Here is a 27,990-nt window from a genome sequence, read left to right as displayed (position 1 = left end):
AATCTTACCTTTTCACGATTTTTTCTGACTCTGACAATTAATCACTAGGCGGCATAGTTTATCCCTATCGAGTTATTTGATTTTGCATATAATAGAACTCTTCACGCAATCACGGATTTCTGCTTTTCAATATAAAGTTCTATGCGTAAACTTATAAATAAAGATAGAGAAACTAAATCGATCAAATACAACACGGGCTGTAGGAGTAATCTGGATACTCGTACCTACAACCCACATCTGATCTGACTATTTCTCGACTGCAACGTTGAAAAATCAAAGGTGAAGAAAGGTGCTGCCGCGAACTGTTCGAAACGAATGCGTTTTCCGTACGTTGAAAAACTTCTAGGGTTTAAACTTGTTTTTTTTATGAATTCGATCAGTCTTATTTAACTTTAAACAAGTTAGTTTTTGTTCAAACGGCGCTGAAGAAGCTTTAGTAGGTAGATAGAAGTTTGTATTGTAATCATTCTTATTTTATCGCTCGTTATATTAAAAATAAATGTCTATAAGCTGCTACATAGAGTTTGCTGTTGCTCTCATTCGATGTTGTTGTGGAATGAAAGGACGAAAATCAAAAAGAGCGTGTGCTATGTCTCTTCGAAAGGGTGGCAGTTTATGAGTGCGCTCTATATCTGCGCCGTTGTAGGTTACTTGTAACATTTCTTTTTCCCTAAAATCTAACAATGATTGAAACTTACAAAACTACGAAACAAGAAACAAATTTACAAAAGGTGAGCTGTACAACTTCTTATTGGGAGGAATTTGGGCTGGGGTGCCAACTACTTCTACTGCGACTACTGTTCCCGGAATATTTTCCTCGCCTTCGGGTTGATTCGCCGCACCCGACCGCGGCTGCTGACACTGGTTAGGGCTTCGTTATCTTCACTGTTCGCGTCACTGTCCTCTTCGCCGTGACTGCCATCGCCATTGCCGTTCTGGTGGTGTTGGCTCCCTCCTCCGCCACCGAACAAGGCCGGTCGTTTCGACCGCTGCCGGCTGGTTGGATCATCATCATCGCTGTCCTCGTTGTAGTGTGGTCGCTTCAGCTTTCGGGTATTTCGCACCGTTGATGGACCGGGACCCTGTAGAATCGGACATTCGATTATTTTTGATCTTGCAACAAATCTAAGCACACTTACCCCCAAATCCTCCTCGGATGAGAATCGTTCTTTTTGTCGCGTACGACTACTGATGCCTCCTCCTTCCGATTTTGCTGCTGCAGGTCTACTACTGCTGCTTCTACTGCTTCCGGTCGGCATTTGAGGTCGAGTGCTTCTAGATTTCGAGGTTGCAGCCAATGGGACATTATCCGAGTCATCATCCGTGCTGTCAACAGTTGCTTCCTCTTCTTCCGAATCGACTTCCTCCGGATCACCGACAAACTCCTCGTCGGAATCCTCTTTCTGTGCTTCCTCATCGGACGTGGCAGATGGCTTTTTTCGCTTGGCCGGCGAATTGGTTTTGCTTCGCAATCGGGAACTGATTTGAGTGCAAGCACGTGGTCTTAGCGGTGCGTCATCATCGCTTAACTCGTCATCATCGTCGTCGCTGTGTTCCTCCGGAGTATGATCCAATTCATCGGCGTTTCTTTGGTGACGCGACAGCTGTTGCCGATTGCGTGTCCTACGGGACGAAGGTTCCCCATAGTTGTGGTCTACGGTGTGAGGTGGTGGCGTTACGGAAGGTTCACTTCGAGAGATATTTCGTAACCGCCGGTTGCTGGGGGGAAGGCTTTCCGTTTTTCTAGGAGATTTGACAGGTCCATTAGTGCGAATCATACGGGCCCGCGAAGGAACAGAGGAACTTGTACTGGGTTGTTCAGGAGATTGCAACTGTGAATGTTGATTGTTGTCGCTTTCGCTTGCGATCCAATTTCGTCCTCGACTACTAGTCGGCACTGCTGCTGCTGGAGCCGCTCGTTGCGACGAACCACGTTTGCTGATATTGCTCGTCTCTTCGGGGCTATGTTCCGGATCGGATGTACGATTGCGGGGACGCATCCTTCGACTAGATGGTTGAGAATTCGATGGTTGTTCGTCATCATCTGGCGGTTCCAGACTATCTTCGCTTCTGCCCCATTCAGCTTGGGCCCTCCGGGTGGTTCCCCGGGTGGATCGTGGTGATTCTTCTTCATTATCAGAATCCGAAATAACCCGTGCGGTTTTCGGACGAGCCATATGATAACTATGATCCGATTCGTACCGTTGATGCCGCTTCAGAGGTTTTCGTCCGCTGCTTGGGCCTTCACCAGCATCTTCTTCTTCGCTGTCGCTTCCAGTGTTGTTCCGGGCACTTCGCAGCGTAGTTCTTCGACCACTTCCACTTGCTGCACTACTACTCTTTGGTTTATCGCTCTCCCGTTCCCTGTTGTTGCGCTCTTCTCGATTTACTTGATCATCTAATCTGTAGGTCGGCCTAGATGGGCCAGGCGCTTCTTCCAGAGCAGCAATGGTTCCATTTCTTGGCCTTTGCGATTGTGCTTGTCGGGCGGGTAGGAAATGTTCCCCTCTGGATTCGCTTGTACCAGTGGGTTTTTTTCTCGGTGTAGACGAACTAACTGCACTCTTAGCAGAATTCTTCTTTGCCTTCTTCGGTTTGGCTTTCCTCCGTCGTTTCTTCTTATGCGGATCATACATCTCCCCTGAATCGTATCCCCTTTTGTGGGACACTGGAACTCCGGTACTGTCTTCACTACTGTCACTAGAATCACTGGAACTTTCAGTCTCACTACTGCTGATAGTCGCTTCATCGTCTTCCGCTTCCTGAGATCGTCGCGTGACCCGACTTGAAGATGCTACCGTTGCTGTTGCTGATGCAGCTGCTGCTGCTGCTGCTGTTCGACTTCTACTCGGTCCTGGTTGTGGCTCCATAGCGATTGCGTTACTACTGGATGAAACCCCGTTCGATCCTCCCGCTGGTACCCTCCTGGACATAATCGTTCCATTCCTGGTTGGCCGTCTTGGTGGACCCGCCTCGTCGTCATCATCATCGTCGTCGTCGCCATCATCGTCCGAATGGTGTGACCGGGCTGAAGCCCCACTCGTATTTTGACTTTGATTAGATCGTCGACTGGATGACCCTGCACCACCACTGCGACTGCTACGGTCCTCGCGACGACTCTTTGGTGCTCCACTGCCACCGGATCCACCGGCACCTCCTCCTCCTCCTCCGGTTCCACTTCCTCCGACTCGCTTGGCAGCGTTCGCCTTGCCACGCCTTCTTGCCGATTTCCAATTGTAGATGATCGGTTTGATGTGGGCCTCGAACAGCGTACTCAACCGAAGGGTCATCGAGTAGATCTGGGGTAATTTGTAACAATTAGTAAAACTATAAACTACCGGAGAATTAGTGGTCTCAGAAAACTCACCCTCGACCGCTTGTTTGTGTTGTAGTTGCGTGAGTTCTGGAATATCAGCTTCATATCTTTGCAGAAGTCCACCGGCGATTCGTAATTTCCTCCCAGTAGGTCCTCCTTGATTGTTCTCAAGTCCATTGGCGTATCGACGATTTGCAGGTAATCTACAACGTTTCATGTAATGCGTAACTCATCAAAGATCTATTTCGGAGTTGATTCGAGCTTACCTGGATGCTGAAGAGTATCGACCGGCTCCCGGAATGGTTCTGAATCGTCACACTGCCAAACCATCTCCAACAACTCACGACAATCCACACGCCAGTCGCCTTCGGGAACCAGTCGACGAGATCTGCGAAGAACAGAGAAAGTATTGGGTAATCATCTGGTAAAACTGACATTAGCCACACTATCGGACATACCTTCTGGAACCAGCGAGAGGACGTCGATTGCTGCTGTTGTTGTTGCTGCTGCTGGTGGAAGGTCCCGGTCGGTTGCTATCACTATCCGAATCCGACGAGAGGTACGTATCCACCAGCTGATGGTACACGGCAGGAACGTCCACGTCGTTTATATCCCTGTGACGGAGAAATACATTTAATCCTTCTTCATCCAGACCATTTAACCGAGTAAACCTACCCCAATATCCTCAAACACAAATCCGTCACGATTCGAGCGTGCTTGACGATGTTGCTATGAGACTCGTTGAACTTTTCCGCATTTGTGGCCAGGTAGCGTACGTCGAACTGGGCCGACGTGATGCGTCGGTAGAAGTGATTTTCGAACCGTGCCTTGATTGTGTTCAAATCGATTGGATACTCCACGACGAAGGCATATTCCGGGTAGATGTTGAGGTCCACTGGTGCCAGGAATAGATCCGCTATGGCGAGGCCCATTACCTAGGGAAAGGAGCATTTCCTATTAGAATAAAGAAGTTCAAACCCAGCACTTTAAATTACCTGTTCCAATCCGGCAATGATCCGCCGGCAGGATGCATCACGGTCACCCCGTGGCCATTCTTCCGGTTTCGGCTGGTACAACGTAGCCCGGAGCTCCTCGGGCAAAACGGGAACAGCACCACCGACTTCCACCGGCAATCGATTCTCGTCTATCGGTTCCAAATCCCACGGACTCATAAACTCGTACTCCCCATTGTCCCATCGAACGCGGAAGCACATGAACAACGAATTCGGAAACTCCGATGACAGTTGATTGAGAGATTCGATCTGACCCAACCACCAGACGTCTTCGATCATACAGCGGAAGCGATCCCCTGGACCCCAATTGCGTCGGACGGAGGTAGCGAACGTCTGCTTCGGTACTAAGAAATCCAACACGTCCGGCATGTCGTGATACTTGATGACAAACGAACGACCCGTTGATACACTGTCCTGGGTCAATATAGCCAACTTCAAGCAACAGAGTCGGGGAGGACGAATCTCGTACTTGATACCGATAACCTTGCAGAGTTCGTGATCGCGGAGATCGATCGAACCCCAAGGTTCGCACTTGTTGCCAAGGTTGTAGACATTTTTCGTCCTCACTGCGTCCAGATATCGAGCGTGCCCTTGGCGAAAGTAGACCACTTCGTCACCCATCTGAGGGTAGTACGGCGCCTTTCTCGGTATAACTTCCGAAAGCCATTCGGGCGGTCGGAACGGCTCTGGGATTTCTCCGTCTCGAGTGATCGGAATTTTGCGAACCTTCGGACGGCGGCCACTGCTACTCGATCCAGGTTGATCGATTTCCGGCGGCGAATAGGCTCTCCGTTGGACGTGTTTACGTTTGGATCTCTTTGGTGGCTCCAGATTTCGTCCCGGTTCGTGCGATACCCAGTCGGAATAGTCCGTACTGTCCGTATCCGAGCTGGACGATCCCGAGAGATCCAACTCTTCCTCGATGGCCGTGGAATCATCACTGTTACTGCTTTCGGACGAAGAGGATTCTTGCTGCTCCGGAGCTGCTTCCGGTTCAGGTTCATTATCGCGTACTGCTCGGGTACGGTAAGCTGGCTGCGGTTGTCTTCCATTGGCTTCTCCATTTGGCTGTGAACGTCGAACCGTACGATTGTTGTTGCGTCCTCCCGAACGTCTGTTGGCTTGACTACTGTTGGAGTTGCTGTTGTTCGATGTATTGATCATAAGCGGACGGCGCCGCATCTCCCGTCGGTATTTTTCATGTTCCTGAAGCCCGGCAGCGTAGATCCTTTGCTTCAGCTGTTGCAGGTTGGAATGCTCCATTTGACATACGTACTGGCGGCGATGGAATTTGAAGGCCACATCACGGTGCCAATTTCCAGAGAATCGCTGCACCCCTGGACGACCATTCTGGCGATTTACATCGTTCGGTTGATTCTCGCCGTTCCTGGCACGGTTGGGATCATTATTAGAGTCAGGAGCCTGTTCGCCACCTTCTGGCCCAGCTTGACGATTCGCCAGTGCTTCAATCATCCGATCAATGTTGGAATACGCGGTACCATCCTGCATCACTTCACCGTCACCTGCACCGATAGCAATGTTCGGAACCAGCTGATCCGTTGGACAGTTTTCCCGTCCCGGAACCAACCGTTGCATGCCTGGAGGATACGGATTACCATCGATGTCCACCAGGAACGGTGGTGGCATCAAATGCGGCATGGTTTGTGTTTGTTCGTCCATCACATGATGAGACGAGTCCCGTATCAATGGGCGATAATCTGTATGGAAAAATAGCTCTTTTGGTAGCTGCTTTAACCTCTCATGACCGGATCCGTATCCGAACATCAAAATATGACCATGGGAATCTGTTGCAGCGATCATATTTCCATCCGGAGACCATTTGGCATCGAATATTCCTCCATCTCCCTGACCATCGATGTGATTCAGAAAATTAGCCAATGAAACTCCCTGCACGATGTCCCAAATAAACAACTGACCATCGTGTCCTGCCGACAGCAACACTCCCGAATCCTTCTGATGTGATTCCAGAACGTAAATCTCGTTTGTATGCCCACGTAACACTCTATGCAACTTCGCCGTGTGAGCATTCCAGATCTTGATGGTAAAATCATTTACCGCCGTTATCACCCAATCATCGGTATTGTCCCACGAAACCATCGTTACCTTTGGCTTCGTGGAAATTTCTTCCGGCGTCTGCGGTGGACAGCTTGGCAATCGCTCGGTCATATTCAAACGCGTTGATTTCCATTGCTGCGTCTCAAAGTGCCACAGCAGTGCCGTACCGTCCTTGCTGCCGGAGATAAACTTCAATCCGCTGTGTGCCCACTGTATCGAATCGACCGTATCCGAGTGGGATTCGGTTTCCAATATCCGCTTCGGTCCATCTTCCGACATCAGGTACACTCGAACGTGATGGTCGGCCGATCCGGCAGCGAGGAATATTCCTCCTGGTGAAAACGAAGCACAAATCATCTGCGCCTGACCGGGTCTCAACTTTTCATGGTACATAACTGGCTTGGCATTGAAATTGGCCTTTCCACCGCGGGTGGTATATTCCCAAAATGCCACCGACCCGTCCGTGCTGGTCGTCACCAGGTAGCGCAAATCAGCCTTAGGTGACGGACAGAAATTGACCGACGTAATCATTCCCGTATGTCCGGACAGTACAGCGATCGGTCCGCCGTACTGCAAATCCCAAACGCGTAAAATCCTATCCAGGGATCCCGCTGCCAGCATGGTATTGTCCAAATTGATGGCAATATCCGTAATCTCAGCCGATGCTCCGCGGAACGTTGCCAGCAGTCTTCCATCGATTGCACTCCACAGCTTCACCAGCAGATCATCTGCTCCGGTGATGATGTATTTTCCCGACCGATCGAACAGGACGCAATAGACTGCCGACAGGTGACCCAGTGTTCTTCGTTGAAGGGTCTGTTTCGAAAAGAATGAAGTAGGAACTGCCTGTCGACGAATCAGCGGGCCGGCGCTTTCCCGGCCGTACAACACTTTGACAATGTTGTGAGTATTGTTCCGGTGGACCGCATCGGCCAACGGCATGTGATGTATCCGGGCATAATAGTCGACCAGTGGTCGTGGACAGGTCACGCTTTTCTTGGTCCTCAGAACACTTTGACGGCCCGCTCCGAGCAGCGACAGAACTCCCGGAACGGCCGGAGCCAGCTCTCGGTCCAAAAGTGGTCCAATACGGGAACATAAATCCACCAGGTGCTGCGGTCCGACATGAGGATATTTGCGTTCCTAAAATCAGGCAAAACAATGCATCATGTTAATAATGAGAGGTACACTTCGGATTACGGAAAGGTGGTCCGTTGCTCGCATTTTTTTGACCTCAGCCCCCTAGCATGCAGAGCCATTTGTGTTTTTTTTTTTTTGTTATACGAGGTGAATGGAAATGCGTCCAACTCGGGTGTGTCGGTATTGGTGACGAAGATTCACGGGAGACCAAAACAAACATAACAATTCGAGCAGTTTTTTTTTTATTCGTTCATATGGAAAGGTGGACCGAGACGGAACGAGTTTTGCAACGTCGCGTCTCACTTTGTTTTCCCAATATTAAATAAATTTTATGGTGTGGTGAGTATGCACAAAAAATGCTGCGTTGACGAACATGCTCAGGATCATAAGGCCAACTAAGTAACAGAAAAATATACGCTATACATATTATACTGTCATGGTGCGAGTGCATGGCAGCTGCTGGTGAGAAAAATAGAATTTGAATATCTGACTCATTCTTGTGCTGATTGCTGCTCGGTGCACACCATTCAGATGGTTTTCAGATTTCAGGTATAAGTAGAGGTCTGGTCAAGGGATATCTCGTGTTGGCGAATTTCTCGACTTCCCCGGGCATAGAATAGCATTGCACTTGCCACACGAAACAGTTGAGAAGAAGAAGTATCTCCACCTATTTAGTAGAAATTAACAAATAATTCATATAATTGAACATAAGATTTGTTTCCACAAAAAGTAATCGAGTTTACACCAAATAGTTTTAGGTCTCTTCTGTTTTTTTTACGACCCCTCTAAAGTTATCAAAAGATCAATTTCTTGTTACTAAAAAAAAGAGTCCTCAGGTGGGATTTTGGGTCACAATGATATGCGAACTTTTTATACTACCTTGAGGTAGCAGCGGACACTTTGTGAAGAGACCCTCGAGGAAGCTAAGGAGCTCTGGGAAGTTCAAAAGGGGCCCAAAAAAGATAATGTGTGCACAGTTCATCAAACTTTCATTATTTGTTCACAAAATATTCCTTGGAAGATCTCCAAACTATCCAACATATCCAGAAAATATCCATCAAGCTTGCTGAACACAGCAATAAAAATCAAGTCGCTTCCCAGGCAGAAGAACTTCCTACAATGATCCTCTGGAATATTTATTTTCTTTTTTTTTATGTTCGATGGCACTTGGCTCCGTACCGTTTTTCTAAAAGACAGCTGAGCCTAACTAAATAACCAATTTAAAAACGTACATAGGTTCTATAGATTAGCTTGGGATGTATTGAATTGCGTAGAAGCTCAAATTATGTTTATTCTTCGAGTGCATTTTATCGAAGAATATATATCAAGAAGACTGGCAACTATTCCATTTTCTCAAACGACCGGTATGAGGCAGGCACAATCGCGATTTGTATCCTAAAACTTCACTTATAGTTAAAACATTTTCAAAAATTCACTCTGTATAATCATGACTTTAAGTGAAGTTTAAGTATATATAATTTGAAAAATATATATTGAGCCAAACCTACCCACGAAATAAGTTTCATTCAATACCTTTAAGATGACCTTTAGATTTTTGATTGTTTTGTTTTTTAGTTGATCCCAAACTTTTGATCTGGAGTGTGTATTCAGACTATGGTTGTCAATCGATAGCCGTCGATAACAGCTGTAACGCAAATTCACCATTGCAGACGTTAACGCAGATGTTACCAACGGTTGTCGATTAACAACCCTGCTGTTAATTTGTATTTCTCCGCCTATCTCTTGCTCTGATACGTACGTTATTGCTATTGAATGTGAACAGTTCACATTCAATAGCAATAATTGATACCTAATCCACGTAGAATTTACGTGATAGTAGGGGTAAGAGGGGCATAGTGAACAGGTGGGACATAGTGAGCATCCCGTGCACCAGCTTGGACTTCAGGCCGTTCGGAACAAATTGGTTGGTGGGGTAGTAGGATCAATATCATAATGATATTGAACCTACTACCAGTTGATTTGTTTCATGCAGCTGGAGATCCCGAGCCAAACTGCGGGATCCTCACTATGCCTCTCATCCCCATACTTAAATGTCGAACGAAATGCAGAACAAAAATACGGCCTGCAGAGTTCTTTTCAAAATTGTTTAGATGAATTACGGGATGTTTTTAAGATCCCCAGAAATTTTCTCCATTTTACTATACTCTTCGAATTTTTCAAATTTCGTTGCTCTTTGATCAGAGAGCGTATAGGGCGTCGTTGTGCCAATTTGGTCGTGGTACATTTCGAGTATGAGAGAGTCAATTGCAGTTAGATCAAAAGTGCCAAAAAGTACTTTCGCGGATTACCCGAAGTTGCGATAGTTGATCACAGACAAGCAGACACAACCCTCTTAAAATGTTCATCGAAATCGCTTTTAACGCTCAATTTAAATGTTTCTTAGTTGGTAGAACCGCTACTTGTAGCGCACAATAAATTCCCTTGCGTTTGACGTTTACACACTACAATGATCGGTTGAGTGTATAAGACAGATGGCGGAAGTGTTTACAGAAATGTTCAATGTAATGTGTCTGTTTGTCTGCGTTATAATATTGAGGTAACGTCAGGATAAAATCAAAACATTGATAAATATAACGCATCACTTCCAGAAATACTTCACTTCGCAACCGATGAACCATTCTGACGGCCATGAGTACCCAAGTAACTATATAGTCGCAAGATAGCTTGAATATACTTACTTTGCTTGAGTATAGTTAGTTGGGGAATACGATGAAACTATCGTTTCTTGAAACTAATCCCTTTCGTATTTCTTTCATTCTCTTTTCGCACTTTGCTTATAACACCATCTCATACTAATCGCCACATTGTTTCAATGACGTACGGAGCGCTCATTCCGAGTGCTCGGTGGGCCAGCGACCATGGCAATACAGTGACAGATGGTGGACATGAGATTGACCACACCAACCAGCGAGGAAGGAGTCAACATCGAACCAGGAACGGAAATTAGTGCGAATTTATCTCTCTACAAAAACAAGAAAAACCCGGAAAAGACGGAATCATGTCAGAACCAACCATGAACGATTTACGGAAGGAAATTGCCAGTGAAGTACGGAATGAAATACGAAGTGTTAGAGAAAAAGTACAAGGGATTCCAAAAGAAGCAATCAATGCCGGCAGGCCAGCGAAACATGGTGAGACCAGGCCAATTATTCTTTATAAATTAAATATCAAAATTAAACTAAATACGCACTAGGTTTGAAAAGAATATTTTCGAACGTAGAAGTGTATTTTTTTTATTATTATAGACGTTTTAAACCAACGGGTTCATTCGCCTCTAGAGAAGAGTGTATGTAATACACATGACGTTTCAATAACCTCAATCTACCTGGGCACCAACTGAATCTTTGTCATTGACGAAAAAATGAATAAGATTTTGACAAAGGTTTTTTGAGGATCAAGTCTATCATTGACTCCCTCAATCGGCATGAAAACAACAAAACCATCCAGAAATTAAATGATAGAAGAGCCCTGAAACTGCCGAAATCATTAACCCATTAATCGCATTAATCCGTGAATTATAAAGCACCAAAATATTAAAAGAAGTGAGATTTCGTTAAGAGCTTTGTATATAAAATGAGTATAAGAAAAGGTCAATGCTTCTGACTAAATTGTCTGAAATTCCACGACCCACCTAAGGGCAACTTGTGACCCATAGGTTGAGAAACGCTGACATAGATAATTAATCTTATATTAAAAAATGTTACTAAAAGGCGCAAAAAAAACAATATTTTCAAAATCCGTTCGGTTTTGACACGATGCCCGATTTCTTCTGTCAACAATCTCTCTCGAACGGAATCAAGGGTCAACTTATCTTCATCAAGGTTCTCCAACGCTGTAACTACCGGGTCGAAACCGACTTCTTGTCGTAGATTCCTTCCAGAGTGCTCCAAATTTCCTTGGCCGAATCAAATCCAGTAAATCATCGTGGATGAAGGAGATTATCACATTCGTTGCCCTTTCCATCAAAACTTCGCGGCATCAACCGCTACGGCCTTTGAAATTCCCGGTTCAAATCTTAAAAATTTGTCGGTTGTTGATAATCAATAAACAACGAAATTGTACGCATTTTTTAAACCTGGCCAACTGTAAATTTTCAGTGATTATGTGTGGGAAAAATAAAAGCCAAATTACAAAAAGTATTTTCTAAAGCTATAGGAAGAATTCAACACTATGAGTCACTTAATGTATTCAAAACAATTTTTGATCCTTCTAGATAATTTGATAAATCAAATTCTACCATTTTTTATGCTCGATACATCTTATGATTTCAAAGCCCTAGAATTTATTGAGTAACAGAGATTAAGGTCACTGGGTCAAACGCTATCTGGATGAATAGGTTATAAGACAAAATTGTGAGGAATAAGAGATTTAATTTTAAAAAATGTTTCAGTAAAATGAACTTGATACTAATGAGAATTAGAGCAAATTGATAGTGATATCGGATAAAGAAAATGTGTATTCACTCCATCAGTGTTGGCTATCTCTTTTTAATCTTAACCGATGGCAGACGCGAAGGGACTGCTGCAAGCCGTTATGGAAGTTTCGGTTGCATTCGGGTGTAAAGCAAAAATCATTTAACTCAATCTCACCACAGTTTGGTGAGATTTGCAGTTGGTGAGTTTTATTAGCTTGATATTTCGAGCTGCGATATCACAGCTTGCAAAATCAACCGCAGTAGTTTACTTCGACAGTGAGCATGCATAAGGGCCTATACGCGATGATCGATTCTCTTCGTCGATTTTCTCTTTTGTTAATAACTCGCTAGATTTAACGTTTATCGGTGCGTTTGCTGTTGCTTTTGATAGCCAATACAACCTGTTACTACTCTGCATTGAACAAATTCTAGAAAAATGTTTCGCTTAGCTGTAGCAATGCAAAGAGAAAATCGATGTAGAGAATCGATCATCGCGTATTCGCCCTTATGAATGCTCACTGTCGACTTGTTGATTTTTGTCTACGAAAATCAAGCGTGATCTTGGGCGTTGGTGAGCTTTGATTTTTTGATATTTTCCCAACACTGCACTCCATTGTCTATACTAACATAAACATTAACCTTTCAGTACGTGCGCTGATATACAAAGTTAAACACGAAAAAAATATGTGAAACATGAAAAATGTGAGATTTTAAAAATTTCCCAAGAACACAGATTGGAAAAAAAATATCATATCTATTAAATAGTCGTGAGTCATAATTGGAAGCATTTTAAGCACAAATTACAGAACAATCGATAGAATCTTGCGGACAAACCCTGGAAATTTCAGTAAAATTTAAAAGTATTCAAAGGAAAAGTTCTGAGCAGAATTCCAGAATTATTCTGACATGAAGTCCTTAGAAATTGTTAGAAGAATTTGAAGGTATTTCTGTGGAGAAGATTGCAAGTTCTAATTTAGATAATTTTTGAAAAATTCTAAGGGAATTATGATGAGATTTCAACAAGACACCGAGTTCTAAGAGTGTTCTGGCGATAATGTCAACCCTAGTGTGAAAGATTCATCAAAGAGCTCCAACAAAATTTATTGCAAAAAATAAATTTGCTAATTATTAAAAAGAAATTTTTTAAAATACTCCAAGGGGTTTTTAAATAAAATTTCAAAAAAATTTATGCTGTTTTGAATAAAGTTAAAAGGAAATTTTGAAAAGGATTTCAATGAAATCAAAGTCTCCGAATAGGTTTAAGGGAATTCTGAGACGGATTCCAAACAATTTCTTAGAAGGGGTTTCAAGGATATTCCAAAAAGAATTCAACGGTAATTATTACGTAGAGTGTTTTCTGGTTAATTTTAGAATAATTATATAATAATTCAGAGCATAATTCCAAGTTTATTCTGAAATTCATATCATGAGAATTTTGAATAAAATTAAAAACCCGGAAAAGAATAGTTCAGTTTCAGTTTTTACAAATATTTTGTTTAAGGCCCATACACGTTACAGCTGAAATTGAATTGCAAATATTGCTGAGTGATTCAATTCTAAAAACAGTAAGACGGGAATCTGAACAAAATTATGCAGCAAATAGAGAAAGACAATCATTTGGTAAAAATCACTCTGTTTTAATGGTTTATTCAAAAACTCTGGTGTGAAAATGTATTACTATGGTGTGGTTAATTTATTTTTCCCGGTTCTCTCATCGAATTCCCGGATATTTCCCAGTATTCCCGGTTTGCTGGCCACCCTGGAAAATGATACGGGATGAGTATACAATTCACATTTCATTCGTATGACTTGTATACGAGCGGAATACGAAATACAATCGAATCAACCATGGAATGTTGTTAATGTTTCTGCGAATTTAAATTTTTGTTTTTTTCGGTGTTCATTTATTATACCTACCTAAGTAGATAAATGAAACAAACAATTCAATAATTTTATTCGTATTGTTTTTGTATTTACCTTATAAAATAGATCCAACCACATTGGAAACATACATAAATTCAGGTTTATTTTGCAAAAATCTACGTTGTTTTCAAACTTGTTTAAAGGGCGAACACGAAATTATTGCGACACATTCAACAGGGCATAACTTTTTTACCATTGGGTAAAAATCAACCAAATTTTGCACACTTTCTCATTGATGTGTATTGTGTACATGCTGTCAAACACGAAGTCGTGTTTTTCGATTCAACGAAAATGGAGGTGAACCAACGCGAGTTGAGAGAACAAATTCTTTTCAAACACTTGGAATTTCCTGACCTGTCGCACCGGCAGTTGAGAAAAATGTTGAACATTCACCATTCAACCGTCTCCAGAGTGTTGAAGCGGTTCCAGGAGCGGTTGACGTTGGACCACGGCAAAGGAGCTGGAAGAAAACCGGGAGCGGAGAACAAAAAGACGGAGGGAAAGGTGAAGCGGATGATTAAAGCAAATCCCAACGTCTCAAGCCGTGATTTGGCTAAAAAGATCGGCATGGTGCAGAGCTACGTCCAGAATGCAAAGAAGAGAGCTGGACTACATACATACAAGGTACAGTACTTCTCAAACCGCGATGAGCGGCAACAATCGACGGCTAAAACTCGGGCACGGAAGCTCTACGAGAAGATGCTGACAAAATATGGCTGCTGTGTGATGGACGACGAAACGTATATAAAAGCCGATTTTAAGCAAATTCCGGGGTTGGAGTTTTTCACCGGCAAGAGCAAGTTCGATGTGGACGACAAATTTAAGAAGAAGAAAATGTCGAAGTTCGCCTCCAAATATCTCATTTGGCAGGCCATCTACTCTTGCGGACTGAGGAGTGAGCCTTTCGTGACAAAGGGCACAGTAAATGGCGAGATCTACAAATTTGAGTGCCTCGAGAAGCGCCTTTTGCCGTTCTTGCAGCAGCACGACGAAGCTCCGCTATTTTGGCCAGATTTGGCATCATGCCACTATTCTAAAAGTGTCCTGGAGTGGTATGAGGCCAATTCTGTCCATTTTGTTCCAAAGGACATGAATCCGCCAAACTGTCCGGAGCTGCGCCCGGTGGAGCAGTACTGGGCAATAATGAAGCGGGAACTTCGGAAGAGCAAGAAGACAGTCAAAGACGAGAAGGACATGTTAAGAAAATGAAAAAAAAACTGAGAAACTGGTACCGGATGACACTGTAAAGACTTTGATGGAGGGCATCAAGCGAAAATGCGTTCAATTTTACACTCAAGGCTCCATCGATTAACTTTTCTTTTGATTTTTGAAGTAAATATATGTATAAAACTACCCTAAAATTCTTGTTTGATTCTAAACATTATAAGAAAATTGGCATGACATATTCGGTGTCGCAATAATTTCGTGTTCGCCCTTTATAATTATCGTTACAGCAGTCTTCAATTTTCTTCTAATGTCGTTTTCGTTTTTGCGGTGTAGCTACACCGGTGCTGCACCGCCGAACACCGAAAAATTTCTGGGTGTAGCTATCGGTTACACCTTTGTTTACAAACAAATGATGATGAGCTGTCAATGACTCGCGCTTATTGCTGCTTACACTACACCGGTGTAGTGTAGTAAAAACGAAAACGAGATAAGAGAAATTCGTAAGCTTCAGTTGCGATTGACGATACGGATTCCAACAACAAACATGTGTCGTTTTTGCTACACTACACCGGTGTAGTGTAAGCAACAATAAGCGCGAGTCATTGACAGCTCACCATCATTTGTTTGTAAACAAAGGTGCAACCGATAGCAACACCCTGATTTTTTTCGGTGTTCGATGTGCAAAAACGAAAAGGACAATAGAAGCAGAATCATACCCATAATCCGAGTTATGAAGTTATGTACGGACCCGGCTACCACAATCTGATGACACTCACCGTAAACAGACGACATAGCATAAGCACATTTAGACACTACATCGAGCAACCACGAGAAGCCATCCCACGAGTCAGCAGTTCATCGAGTAGCAACCGCCAGCGCGTGGCCACGTCCCAACGGTAAAAGCTGAGAACAGCACATTGTATTTAGGCTCGCTCCAGGTAGCGAGAGCTAGGAAATTGACAGTAGAATTTAGTCTTCATCAAAGTTTTATGTAGTGAACATCCAAATAAATCCAGTTCGAAGAGAATACTAGTTAAATCTATTGTGATGAATTCCACATACCTATAGAGCTAAATGTGTCTACATTGTTCTTGCTTGGCAATTAAGAATTTAAACAGGTTTTCTATACCTGTCATTTCAAAACTAAAACTGAATCTTATCTAAGTATAAAGAGAATGAATCTTAATGTTCTAAAGTCTCAACATTCGAAATTCTATGAATCGATAATCCTGTACCAGGGAGGCAACATCAAAATCAACTTCAGAACTTTGTTCTGAATCTTTTGAAGTGCTTTTTCCTGGTAGTGCAACAACTAGACCATATTGGCATAGCATAAAGCTTGGCAGGTCTAAAAACTTGTTTTAACATTAGAAATTTATTTTTTAGGCAAAGTTTATAAGAAGATACTATAACTAATTAAGAACTCAGCACTCACCAACTACCTACTCGGAGATCAAACATACAGCACCCGGTCGACTCAGGCGACAAGAGCAAGCTCCGGAACACCCAGGGTCAGCTAGCTACTGGGTAATCAGAGGGTTTTCGCGATACAAAAACGAAGAACTTTCACTTTTCTTTAACTGCATTTATTCGCCACTTTCTGTACAGGGTGTCTACTCAATTTAAGGAATCAAATTCCCTGAGTTTTCCAGGTTTTTCCAGGTCGGATGAAAAAAATTCCAGGTGCATACAAATTATACACATTATTATTTTATCAATTTATCCATCTGGAATCCCTTTTAGGCTTTTATGTACTTATTGATTTATGTTATTTTCGATTGTTCAAACTTGGGCGTTGGTACTTATAAGTCGGCACAGCAAAAAAGTTATTGAATATTACAGCAGAACAGATGCACATAGGTTGTTTAATATTAATTCGTACAATTTATGTTTAGTAAATGCACCAATAGTGGAGGTACGTTAGTACAATGTACTTCTATAGCGGCTTAGGGAGACTTTATAAGCCACCATAGGAACACATTGCACTAAAGTACCTCCACTATTGGTGCATTTATCCTTCACATAATTTGCGAAAAGAAATTATATCCATGGGTGTAATATTATATTTGGTTTTTGTCACATCACATTAGATATTCATACAGTAGCATGAATTACGTCAATTGGGGCCTCATAGCCTGTAAAGTTTTCTGAAGTACTGTATTTCTGCTCTAAAGATCTACGAACTGCCCTGAAGTTCAATAAATTTCACAGTAGATCTCCGAACTTTTCTAAAGTTCTTTAAATTTCTTTGTGGATTCTTGATCTAAAGATCGGCGAACTTTCCCGAAGATCTGTAAGTTTTGCTGAAATTTTGCAAATTTTTCAAAAAACGTACTAACTTTCTGACGTTCTACAGACTTCTCTTAAGGTCTACGAACTTTTTTGAAGTTCTTTAGATCTATCTATTTCCGACTTCCATTGAGTTATGCTAAATATTGTACTTTTGTACTTCGCTGCGATTTGTTTTTGGAATTGAGGCACTTTTCTGACATTTAACGAATTTTTCTGAAGATCTCACATTTGTGTGAAACTTTCTCTCGAATTCCTGCAAATATCTTTAAAGTTCTGTAAAGTTGTCTTAAGCTCCGTAGCTCTATTCCCAAGATCTACAACAAAAAAAACTTGAGGCTCAATAAATTTATCAGTAGATCTGCAAACTTCTCTGATGTTTTGTAAATTCCTCTCGGGTTACACTGAAAATTTCCTTTGAGATTACCTAAAGTTGTCAAAATTTATCTGAAAATATTTGAGCTTCTTTGAAGTTTTAAATGTCTCTCACAAGATCTACAAATTTTCCTGAAATCGTTTAAATATTTTTTTTAAATCGCCGAACTTCCCTGAAGTTCTGAAATTTTTACTGAAGATCCATTAACATTTCTAAGATTCTTGTGATTTTTTCAGAAGTCCTGTAATTTTTTTCAAAGTTCTGTAGTTGAATAATGTTTCGAGGATCTCCAAACTTCTGTGAAATACTTTATATTTCACTGTAGATTCTTAGGCTTGTCTGAAGTTATGCGAATTTCCCTGAAGATTTGCAAAATTTCGCTTATAGTTTTACAAATTGATTTGAAATTATTTTTGCTTGCTTGAAGTTTTGAAAATTTCTTTGAACATTTATCTGAAGATCTACGACCTCTCTTGTGATTTTGTTTTTATAAATTTCTGTTAATAACTTTTAATTTATTTGTAGTTCTTTTCTCAAGATCTACGAACTACCCTGAAGCTCAACAAATTTCTCAGTACATCTCCGACCCTCTCTGAAGCTTAAAAAAATTCTATGTAGGCTCTCAGACCTGCTGTCTGGCATGCTTATTCTTATACAATACATGCGTCGTATGCTTCCTTTTGACGGTTGCCAGTCTCTCTTTTTCGGCTGTTTCCTTTTTAAGACGATTTTGATCCTCCACATACAAATCAGCGATGAGCGAGCAAACTTGTCTCGTTCGCACACGTTGTCTTAGCTGTCAGATGCTTGTCAAGTTCAGTGTCCTTAAGAAACGTTTCGAGAAACTGAACGGAAAACTTCTTTTGAATTACGAATGAAGTGATAATTGGAAAATTCCCTGAGTGGAGCCAAAATTCCCTGAATATTCCAGGTTTTTCCAGAAAAAAATAAAATTCCCTCTAAATTCCCGGTTTTTCAGGTTTTTCCAGGTAGTAGACACCCTGTGTATTATGTGCGTGTTGTTCTGTGTTAATAATTTCGTGTAATATGTGTCGTGTAGCCTAATCGCGTTGTTTACTGTACCGATACATACCGCTGCTGCCGTTGATGGTGAATCGGGATGGCCGACACAGTGACTCCTGTCCTACTGTGCGGCCGGAACTCTCGCCAGATTGGCGAAGCGAGCGGATGAAAGGCCAGCGGGCGTTGCTGGACGGTGGGATGACAGGCGTCGTCCTTCGTTGGCACGATCGGCCGACCGTGGCAAGGCCACCTTGGTCAAGCCGAGAAGGGAAAACTCCTTTACGATTATTGCCTACGTTTGGCCCTTGACAATTGGGCTCGGAAACTGTTTCTAAGTTTACGAGCCGGCCGTGTGCTAACGGAGGTCCAATATAAAAAGAGAGATCCGGAACGTTAGCTTGCCCTAGCGCACCTAGCTGCTGCTAGGGGGTCCTGGTTCACGGTCTAAAACACCAACCACTGCAATTAGCTAATTAAATTGCGTCTTAGCACACGGACGCCTGATATTAAAAGAGGCCGATTTTGGGCAATGGCCGTTCTTCTCCCCAATTTTCTTTCATCCCGTCATCCTAGTTTTCTATGGTTGTTTGTAGTTCTATTGTGGACATAACGTAACGGCACAACATTTTAACAGCGGTACAGAACCCTATCACTCTGTGGTATACTGCTGTTCTTGCACAAGAAACGTGAAGGTTCTGAATATATAACATAAATGACAAAAACCTATGAATTTGTGACCAAACGGTTACAATACAAACATTTTATATATTTGTTACATTTAACTTGAATGCCCTCAATGTGATATTTAAAAGTTAATTTATGGTCAAGTACTAATCAATGATATTTCACTTGACTTGAACAAGAAATTGGAACTCCGTTCATAGTAATCTTGTTACTACTACTAGGTTTCAAAAAGGTAGCTCTAGGCTTATGTGGAAATATTATAAGTTGGGTTTTGGAAGCGTTGGGAGAAATCTTCCATTTTTGTAAATAAGAAGAGAAAATATCTACAAAATAATTATAAAAAGTGTTTTTGAGTCTGAGTTATTGAACACTGAAAACCAAGCTAACTCAGAAAGTGAGTTACTCTTACTCATTCGTATGGAAAAATTTCTAAAAGCGTAGGTTACTCAGCGTACTACGCTTTAAGAAATTTCTCCATACGAATGAGTAAAAGTGACTCACTCTCTAAGTAAGACTTGTTTTTAGTGAATGTACGGCTCGCCATTAAATCCATTTTCGATTTTCCGTGCAACCACATAGCACGCAAGTCAAAAGTGGTGCAAAATGCGCAATACATACATCCGGAAGGAACATTACGAGGGAGATTGAATGATTTTCTGCCAGGATATTGAACATACTGCCTAATCAATCAACGCAGAAAATGAACAAAATCGACTTCAAAGAACCGATCGGCACAACGTTCAAGAGACATCCAGCGCAAAACACAGACCGAAAGACAACTCCATCTTTTGTTCATCGCTTGGTCCGGTTCAAATAAACCTAAGCATTTCGAAACAAGACGCAAACGATGTCTCTGTCTGATGGTGTGGTTCGTGTGGTGGAAACAGCCAAAGCAAAAACATGTTTCCCGGTCGTCGTCGAGCAGCGTAAAATGAGGAAAAGACCCTCACATTTCTGTGTGTATTTTTACTGCTAGCATCATCAACAAGCGCTGAGTTGATAGCACAGTTCCCAATACGTTCGCTCGGCTCGATACGGGTTGCTGCTACTTGCTCGTGTTGGTGCGCACGAATCCAATACCTTGCTAGCTATGGGTAGGAAGGTACGATACAGAAACTCGAGCCGTAGCCGTTTTCAATGTATGAGCTCTCTATGTAGCGATGGTGGTGTTACAGAGAGCGCACTGACTGGGTAAACGGACGGAATGAAACGTTCAAATATGGCGACGTGCCATCCTGCAGTAGGTGATGATGAAATTGTTTGACGATTTTGATGAATTTAACCAATTTTGATAAAAGTTACATTTTTGGAAAGCTGACACCCTCCACAGTTGGAAAAGTGTTAAATTATGCTTTTACCGCAGGTGCCCAAAAAGGTGCTCCGATCGGGTTGAAATGTACATCAAAACATTCATCACATCCAATGGAATTCATTTGTAAACAAATCAGTCCGGTTGACCTTCAATTAAAAGTCCTTTTGAAAGGATCAAATATTGTTCTTCAGCAGCATCCCGCAAAGTGGCAGAAAAATTGTATTCAACCAACCAACCAACTTAGGTAACACAACAGCGAGGCAAGCAGCAGAGGAAAGGTTTCTCGTTGCTTCGCTATCGTACATCGATCGCCTCTACAACAACACACTCTTGGATGGAGTAGCAGCTGTGCGTGTGTGTTGGTATAACGATGTGAAATAACAAGGAACGGAGGCAGAAAATAGGTTTCTGCTAAAATGGCGTCGTAAAATATAAATTCTCTGAAGCTATGATGCCTTATTGATGGAACATAACAGAATTAAATGTGAAATTGAAGATATACCGTACGCCACACTAAGGGGAAACAACTCAAGTGGCTAGCATATTATCCCTTTAATTATCAATAAAATACAAACACATGCTAACATCAGCATAAAACTATTGAAAAACTTTACTCAAGTTTACATTGAAAAATTATCACAACTCATAATCCGCATCAATGCATTCCTCAAATCTAAAACTCAAGCGCAGCACATTCACTTGCTTCGAGCAGCAACAGCAGCAGCGGCGCATAAAGCAAATCGAAGAAAAAAAAATCCCCGTTCACGGAAAACACTATCACCAGCGGATGAAACACCCGATGAAGCGGCAGAAATCCGTTCAATCCGGGGGAATCAACCACGGTGGATCAATCCGCTCGCGTAGGCTACCATCAGAAAGCAGCTCTCATCGAAGCATCTCGTTCACGAGATTCAAGATGGCGGCCGAGTGCACGAAAATCGATACACAAGCTGAATGCTAGGCGTCGGGTGGAAGCGAGCCGGAGAATCTGGGTTGCGCTCGGGATTGTGGCCACGGGTGGTCACTTTGGTGGTGTTTTGCGTTGCTTTATGCCTTTATTCGACGTCGTCTGGCATATGATGTAATGAAAATAATGATGTTACGTAATTACGCAACAAAAATCATTTCACCGGATGTTCCGGGTTACTTCCGGTATTGGAAGGTTGTCCAGTGTCCAATTGTAAACTTTTAACAATTTTCGAAATTGTTCCTTAAACATAGCGAAATCCTAAAAATGATATTCTCTCGTAACCGATTCCACCGGTGGTCACTTCCGGGGACCATATTTCGGACGGTAACCGGCCACCGAATCCCCCGGAATCGAAATCAATTCCCGCCCGAACGCCCTTCACAAAACACAAAGCGCCACGGCATCATTCAGCTACGCAGAAGCGGTGCTGCAGTTCAGTATGCGGGGGCCGTCGTCGTCGTGTCGCTTACTGCTCTGCATGTATGCGAGCATGGGAGAAAATGAAAGTGGTCCCTTGTCGTGAATCAGTGCCCTCATCCTGGATCAGACACGGATTCCCAAATGCAAGGTACTTACCAACTCGTCAAGCGTTTGGCGATGCTCCTGGCCGGTCCAGTCCAAACGGCGGGGTAAGATCTAGATATCGGAAAGCGGGAACGGGAAGAAAGACAAGATCAAAACAAAACCAAGTATAAGTCAATGAACTTTCCAATCAGGCCCAGACGGTTTGGAGGCTCGTCTGGTGCACAGAGAGTCTAGTCTACTAGAGTAGGACAAGGTCAAGGTCACACACGGTGCTGCTCCTCTGGTGATGAACGTCGGTTCGATACCTTTCTTTTGCTTCTTCGTTGCAGCAAAGTCCGTCCGAGTGTCTCGTCGTAACTTTTGCGCTACTACGAAGAATTTGACAGTTCGTGAGCACGTGTGTGATCCTAAACAAAATATTTTGAATCGAACATCGGCGGAAAAACGCCGTTTGTATACATCGGACTTACATTTAAATGCTCCAATTCCTGGGCCAAAACCTGCAACAAACGGAATGAAAGTTAGTCAGCTGATGGTCCCGAACGGTCGGGCATATCCCGTAGGACTTTATTTTACCCACCTTGGCAGTTTCCTGCAGCGGTCCGTTGGCCAAAAACTTGGAAATCAGGAAATAAAGTTCTGCAACGAACGGGGAGAAAACATTGGATTTTGAGCCATTTGCACCACTCTCGTTATTTTTCATGCTGTTGCTGGTTGGTTTGCTCCTCTGTACTGTGCTGAGTCAATCGCTACGCGACGAACGGCACGGAAGAACGGACGGACAACCGCAAAGAAAATAACCCACAAACAGAAAACAACTAGGCATTCTGCACTCGCGCACACACTCATTCATGGAACAACACAACACAACTGCTGATTAGCAATCGCGATACGATGGCTGAGTGCCAATGAGCAAACGACTTTCTCGTATTCTCGTACCAACATACACACCAACAAAGGAACTCACGAACGAAAAAACAGCCTTCGGGCCGAGCAGTGCTGCCAGTAATTACATTCAAATACATATTATATGGATTAATTTATGTGAAAGGATGGCTTATAAAAACGTTTTTTTTTTCTTTAACATGGGAATATTTTAGACATAGGTATCTATTATATTGTTTTGTGAACAAACAATCATCATTAACCATTTCATTCGAGCAGTTGAAAATAACATAAAACAATATTTTGAGATTTGTTCTTCTAGACCCACGATAAAAGTGTCAAAAGTGGTGCGTTTGTTTCATAATAAAATAGTAATTTGATGGTCCAGTTTTGTGAAATCGCTGGAACAAAGTCACGCTAAAACCAAAGAAGAATACTAAGATGGAACAGTATGAAAACAAAATTTGTCGCTTTTGTAGTTTAAAGTGTGAAAGCTCTAAACATTGGTTGTGTGACTGCGTTGCACTATTTCATAAACCATGCAGATATTGATAAGGGTCTTATACGACATTGGGAAATCTGGACTGCTGTTCCTCATCAGGTAATAAATTTCATAAGGAATGGAAGAAATCAATGACTATGTTAGAATCCTCTTCCACGGTCCCTTTAATCCAATGAATTGCCTATCAGGATGGCAAGTGAATTTCCATTTTGAAATTCCTGGGTTTTAAAAATTTCCTGGTTTTAAAACCCATGTATTTAAAAAACAATTTTTAATAAAAAATAAAGTGAATCCTTGTACCATCATTCTTTGCGCAATGCGGAATTTCACAAACCAAAGTAGGTATTAAGGTTCTTGTGAATGCCCGTGAAATCTTTATCTGATTGTTTGCTGTAAAGAAGCTAGTAGGGAGCCGCGCTACTTCGTCGTATCATGGCGCCTATTTCCGTTCTATGTGCTAAAACTAGCACTAGGCAAAGCGTTTTCATTCATGTTTTTGCAAAAACATCTTTGCTTACCAGATTAATTACGATTGACACTGAAACATTTGCGATAACCCGTAAAATGAGCGATTTTAGGGGTGTATGACGAAGAAAAGCTGAAATATGACAGGACTAGCGCGAAGTGTGATATGAATGAGGACTCTTTAAACAAACCCTTGCTTCTAACAATTTTACGGATTTCCAGTTTGTTTAAATTTTCCGCAAATTGTCAACGATTAAGGATCTTATTTAGCGGAATTTTGCTTACAACACGATTTCAAAATCATATGATTAAAAGATTTCATAAACAACGCTGGTTTAATAACTCACATTATTAAAAAAATCATAGAAACTCCCTAAAGTTCGTAGAACTTCCCTGAAGCGTTAAGGTCTTTCCTGAAGGGTTCATTGAAGTTTTTATTGCCTGAATTTCATAGGACTTCCCCGAAGTTCGAAGGACTTTTTTTTTAAGATCTTAAGACTTTCATGAAGTTCGGAGTTTTTTTTTAAATTCATAGGAATGTCTTAAATATCGTAGAAGTACCACGAAGTTCGCAGAAATTCTCAGAAGTTCGTAAGACTTCCTTCAAGTTCGAAGAACTTTCTCGAAGACCTGAAGTTTGAAAGACTTAACTGAATATATGAGGACCCTATATTTAGAAGAGCTTCCCTGAAGTGCATAAGGCTTTAAATATCGAAGGGTTTTCCAAAAGTTTGTGGGTCTTTCCTTAATTTCTTGAAAATTCCCTGAAGTTTGGAGAGCTCCCATGAATTCCGTAGGACTACCTGTAGTTCAATCGACTTCTCGGAAGATCTAGGAACTTTTTTAAGCTTGTTCAGAGGACTTCCCAAGAATATTGAAGACTTCTCTGAAGCTCGGAAAAACAGCCATAAGTGTCATAGGATTATCCTTAAGTTTTAAGCAATGCCTAAATGTCGTAGAAGTTACATTAAATCTGTAGAAAATTCTGTAAAATTAGTAGTTATTCCCCAAAGATTAAAGGACTTCCCTGAAGTTCGTAAGACTTCTCTGAAATTTGTAGAACTTCTCGGTTTTCCTGGATCACTTGCCACCCTACCCTATGCAAGGTTTTTTTGTGGTTATGCTGCCCCCTCAAAAGAGTTGACGTTTTGCCCTTTTATTTATCATCACACCAAAAATCAGGGCTCACATTGCGAATCTCGAAACGAAAGACTTTTTGTACGAACGCTTGTATGAAAAAGTTTTTCGTTTCGAGATGCGCAATGTGGCCCCAGTGATGTCTAATTTACTCGATTAATAACGAATCGATGAATGGATTAATAAGAATAAGGATCGGATATCATTGGATGAATGTGGAACGTCATTTCAAATATAAAGGCACTATTCCCAAAACAGTAATTTGTTGATTCAGTTTCCTCAAACGCTGGGAGAAAATTACGCGATCCTGCTTGACAAAGTTCATTATTAGTGCTGTGTTTAAAAAACTAAAGAAAACTGTTTCCAGTTATTAAGCAAACTTCAAGCACATTTTAGAAGAATAGAGAAACAATTCCTTTCATTTTCCCTTAAACTTCTCAACACTTGAATCTCATCTGCGCTCGTTCCGAATGTCTTCAGAACATTACAAACTTCCTTAGGATACAGTCAACTCTGCACAACTCGATGTTGAAGTCTTACTTCGAACTTTCCCAGAAGAAACTTCGCTATATAGTCATAGGATGTCACTTGAGGAAGCCTACAGAGCTTTGTCTAGGAATCTGTTGAATAACTTTTATGAAATAACTCCTAACACTGAAATTCGAAGAATTCCAAGCATTCAAAGGAAACATTAACTTCTGTTCGAATTTCTCCGAACGACCAATGGACAACTCTGCAGTCGTCTTAATGGACCACTTCGTCAAGCAGTTTTAGCGTGACTTTCTACCAGCGATTTCACAAAACTGGTACAACAAATTACTATTTTATATGAAACGCACCGCTTCCGCACAGTAACGTCACAGAATTTATCTGAAATGGAAACAATACAATCTAATCAAACCGAATACAAACGCAGTCAGTACAAGAAAGCATCCTGGACAATGTTTGTTATATTACACCTGATCAGTTTTCTTGTCAACATTAATGTTTGTAGCATATTTTCAAAAAAAATTACTTCTAGTTCATCCTGGAAATATATTCAATCTTTTCCAGATAAGTTTATAAATCTTATGAACAGAACAACTTTTTCAGGCCGATGAGATCCTTTACATAAGATAACCCAAGAATATTTCTGGTTTTATCTGTGATTTTCTGACCATCAAATCCCGATTAGCAATTTCCCAGGAATTTTGCAAATTTTCCCGGTTATGCGATATACTTTTAAACTAAGCATACAATCAAATGCGAATGAGCCGAAGAAATAACTAGGTTAAATAAGTAACTACTAAGGCTCTGAACCATTTGGTGGATTATTTTAACTTTTGGTTAAAATTTGACAGATGAAAAGTTATCGATTAACCATGCTATCCGAGCATGGTTATTTCTGACAGACAAGAAGTTAAATTTTGACAACCGTGGCTCGAAAACCGGTCGATCGACAGCACGGGGATTTTCGAACATAGAAAATAACTTTCGAAATGTCACTTTTAACCACGAGTTAAATTTAATTCGGCAAATGGTTCACAGCCTAAGCCTAATAAACAAATACCATAAACGAACTGTATTCCGGATGGGTAAACTATCCCACAAAAGGTTTGGATGATACTAGGACATTTTCTCTTAAACATCTCTAGAAAAAAAATATATCTAACCTACTCTTAATAGTACTTCAAAATGATTGTATCGCTGAAAATCTTGTCCAGCCCAAGGGACTTGGAATTTGTTGAAGGTCCAAAATGCTGACTTTTTGTAATGCAGGACAAAATATATTTTTTTCCCGATTTGTCATCGAAATACACGGATTTTTCCCGGTGACTGAGAATTTCCGGTTCACTAGTTACTCCGTATTTTCTTCGTGACGGATTACATTTCACGGTCCATAACACTTTACCCAGGATTATCTTTGAATATCCCAGGCCAACTAAGCTTAAGCATGTTTCTGTACAACTAAAAATTCTACGATTAGTTTAACAAATGTTAAGACATCCTTCCTGGCAGCGCTGCACCGACCGAACAGCAGTAATTTAATCTTCTTTGTACAGCACAGAAATCGGAACAAGAACCTTCCAGCATAAAACCATCATACTTTCAGACTGTCTTCCGGCTGCCATCTGGGTCTTTTCTTACCTGGAACCAGAATATTCCTGTTCACGACACTTTGATCTTCCATTCTGACACAGTTTAAATCCATTTTGTCAGAGAAATCCTTTAGAAATTATCATTTTTCTTCGCACTATTCACAAAACACTTCCACCATTTTAGTCAACTTCTGGTACTCGTTTGACGGATCCAAAAGCGAAGACCTTCTCGCACAAGAGTGCCGTGTTCGGTTCTCACCACGATCCGAACCAATACATACAAACACACACACACACGCAATTATTTTCAATGTATTTTTTTTACCCACACTAACGTGCTGGGTGAGTTCCTCCCCAGAAGTGAGTTCTGTTCGTCGTGTATTTCGCTCCCTAGGCAGTCAGTAAGGCGTATCGACACCTCTAAATTTCACTGATTTTCACTGTAATCCATTTGGGCATCCATGTTCCACGGCGATTTACGTTTCACGACTGCACTTACGCGACGACTGCGATCACATTAGAACCAATTTCTGCACTTTTCACCACACAAAACGACGTTTTTCACGGAGCACACACGATCGACCTGCTACTCTGACTGGTGGTTTTCTTTCTTTTGAAAACCCCGTCGTCGAGATGTTCGGTTGTGTAGGTTTCGGATTCAAACTGGCTGCTCG

At 41.8% G+C, this 27,990-nt stretch overlaps 1 protein-coding gene across 1 annotated transcript; it reads right to left on the bottom strand.

Annotated features, from left to right (window-relative positions):
• BRWD3 (bromodomain and WD repeat-containing protein) lies at positions 1–27,917 on the bottom strand. Its single transcript, XM_065226232.1, has 11 exons — positions 27,366–27,917; positions 22,830–22,888; positions 22,720–22,749; positions 22,301–22,360; positions 4,312–7,548; positions 3,992–4,251; positions 3,775–3,930; positions 3,583–3,704; positions 3,368–3,519; positions 1,140–3,299; positions 1–1,082 (listed from the first exon to the last, which is right to left on the bottom strand). The coding sequence occupies exons 1-11, from the start codon at positions 27,427–27,429 to the stop codon at positions 795–797; spliced, it is 6,588 nt and encodes a 2,195-aa protein (XP_065082304.1). The 5' UTR covers positions 27,430–27,917; the 3' UTR covers positions 1–794.
• Positions 27,918–27,990: the final 73 nt, after the last annotated feature.

This window comes from Ochlerotatus camptorhynchus, unplaced genomic scaffold (genome assembly GCF_037179485.1).
Source record: "Ochlerotatus camptorhynchus isolate MF236.1 unplaced genomic scaffold, CSIRO-AGI_Acam_v1.1 ptg000247l, whole genome shotgun sequence".
NCBI classification, from domain to species: Eukaryota; Metazoa; Arthropoda; class Insecta; order Diptera; family Culicidae; genus Ochlerotatus; species Ochlerotatus camptorhynchus.
Note: the sequence above shows the minus strand (reverse complement) of the source record. Positions and strands in the feature narration are given on the sequence as shown.

Bases quoted from the DNA above. Each gene is read 5' to 3' on its own strand.
- BRWD3 (XM_065226232.1), bottom strand. From the start codon at position 27,429: ATGGATTTAAACTGTGTCAGAATGGAAGATCAAAGTGTCGTGAACAGG. The intron at 22,750-22,829 runs GTGGGTAAAATA...CGTTTGTTGCAG, and splicing joins CGCTGCAGGAAACTGCCAAG to GTTTTGGCCCAGGAATTGGA. The intron at 3,931-3,991 runs GTAGGTTTACTC...TCTCCGTCACAG, and splicing joins TTGTGTTTGAGGATATTGGG to GGATATAAACGACGTGGACG.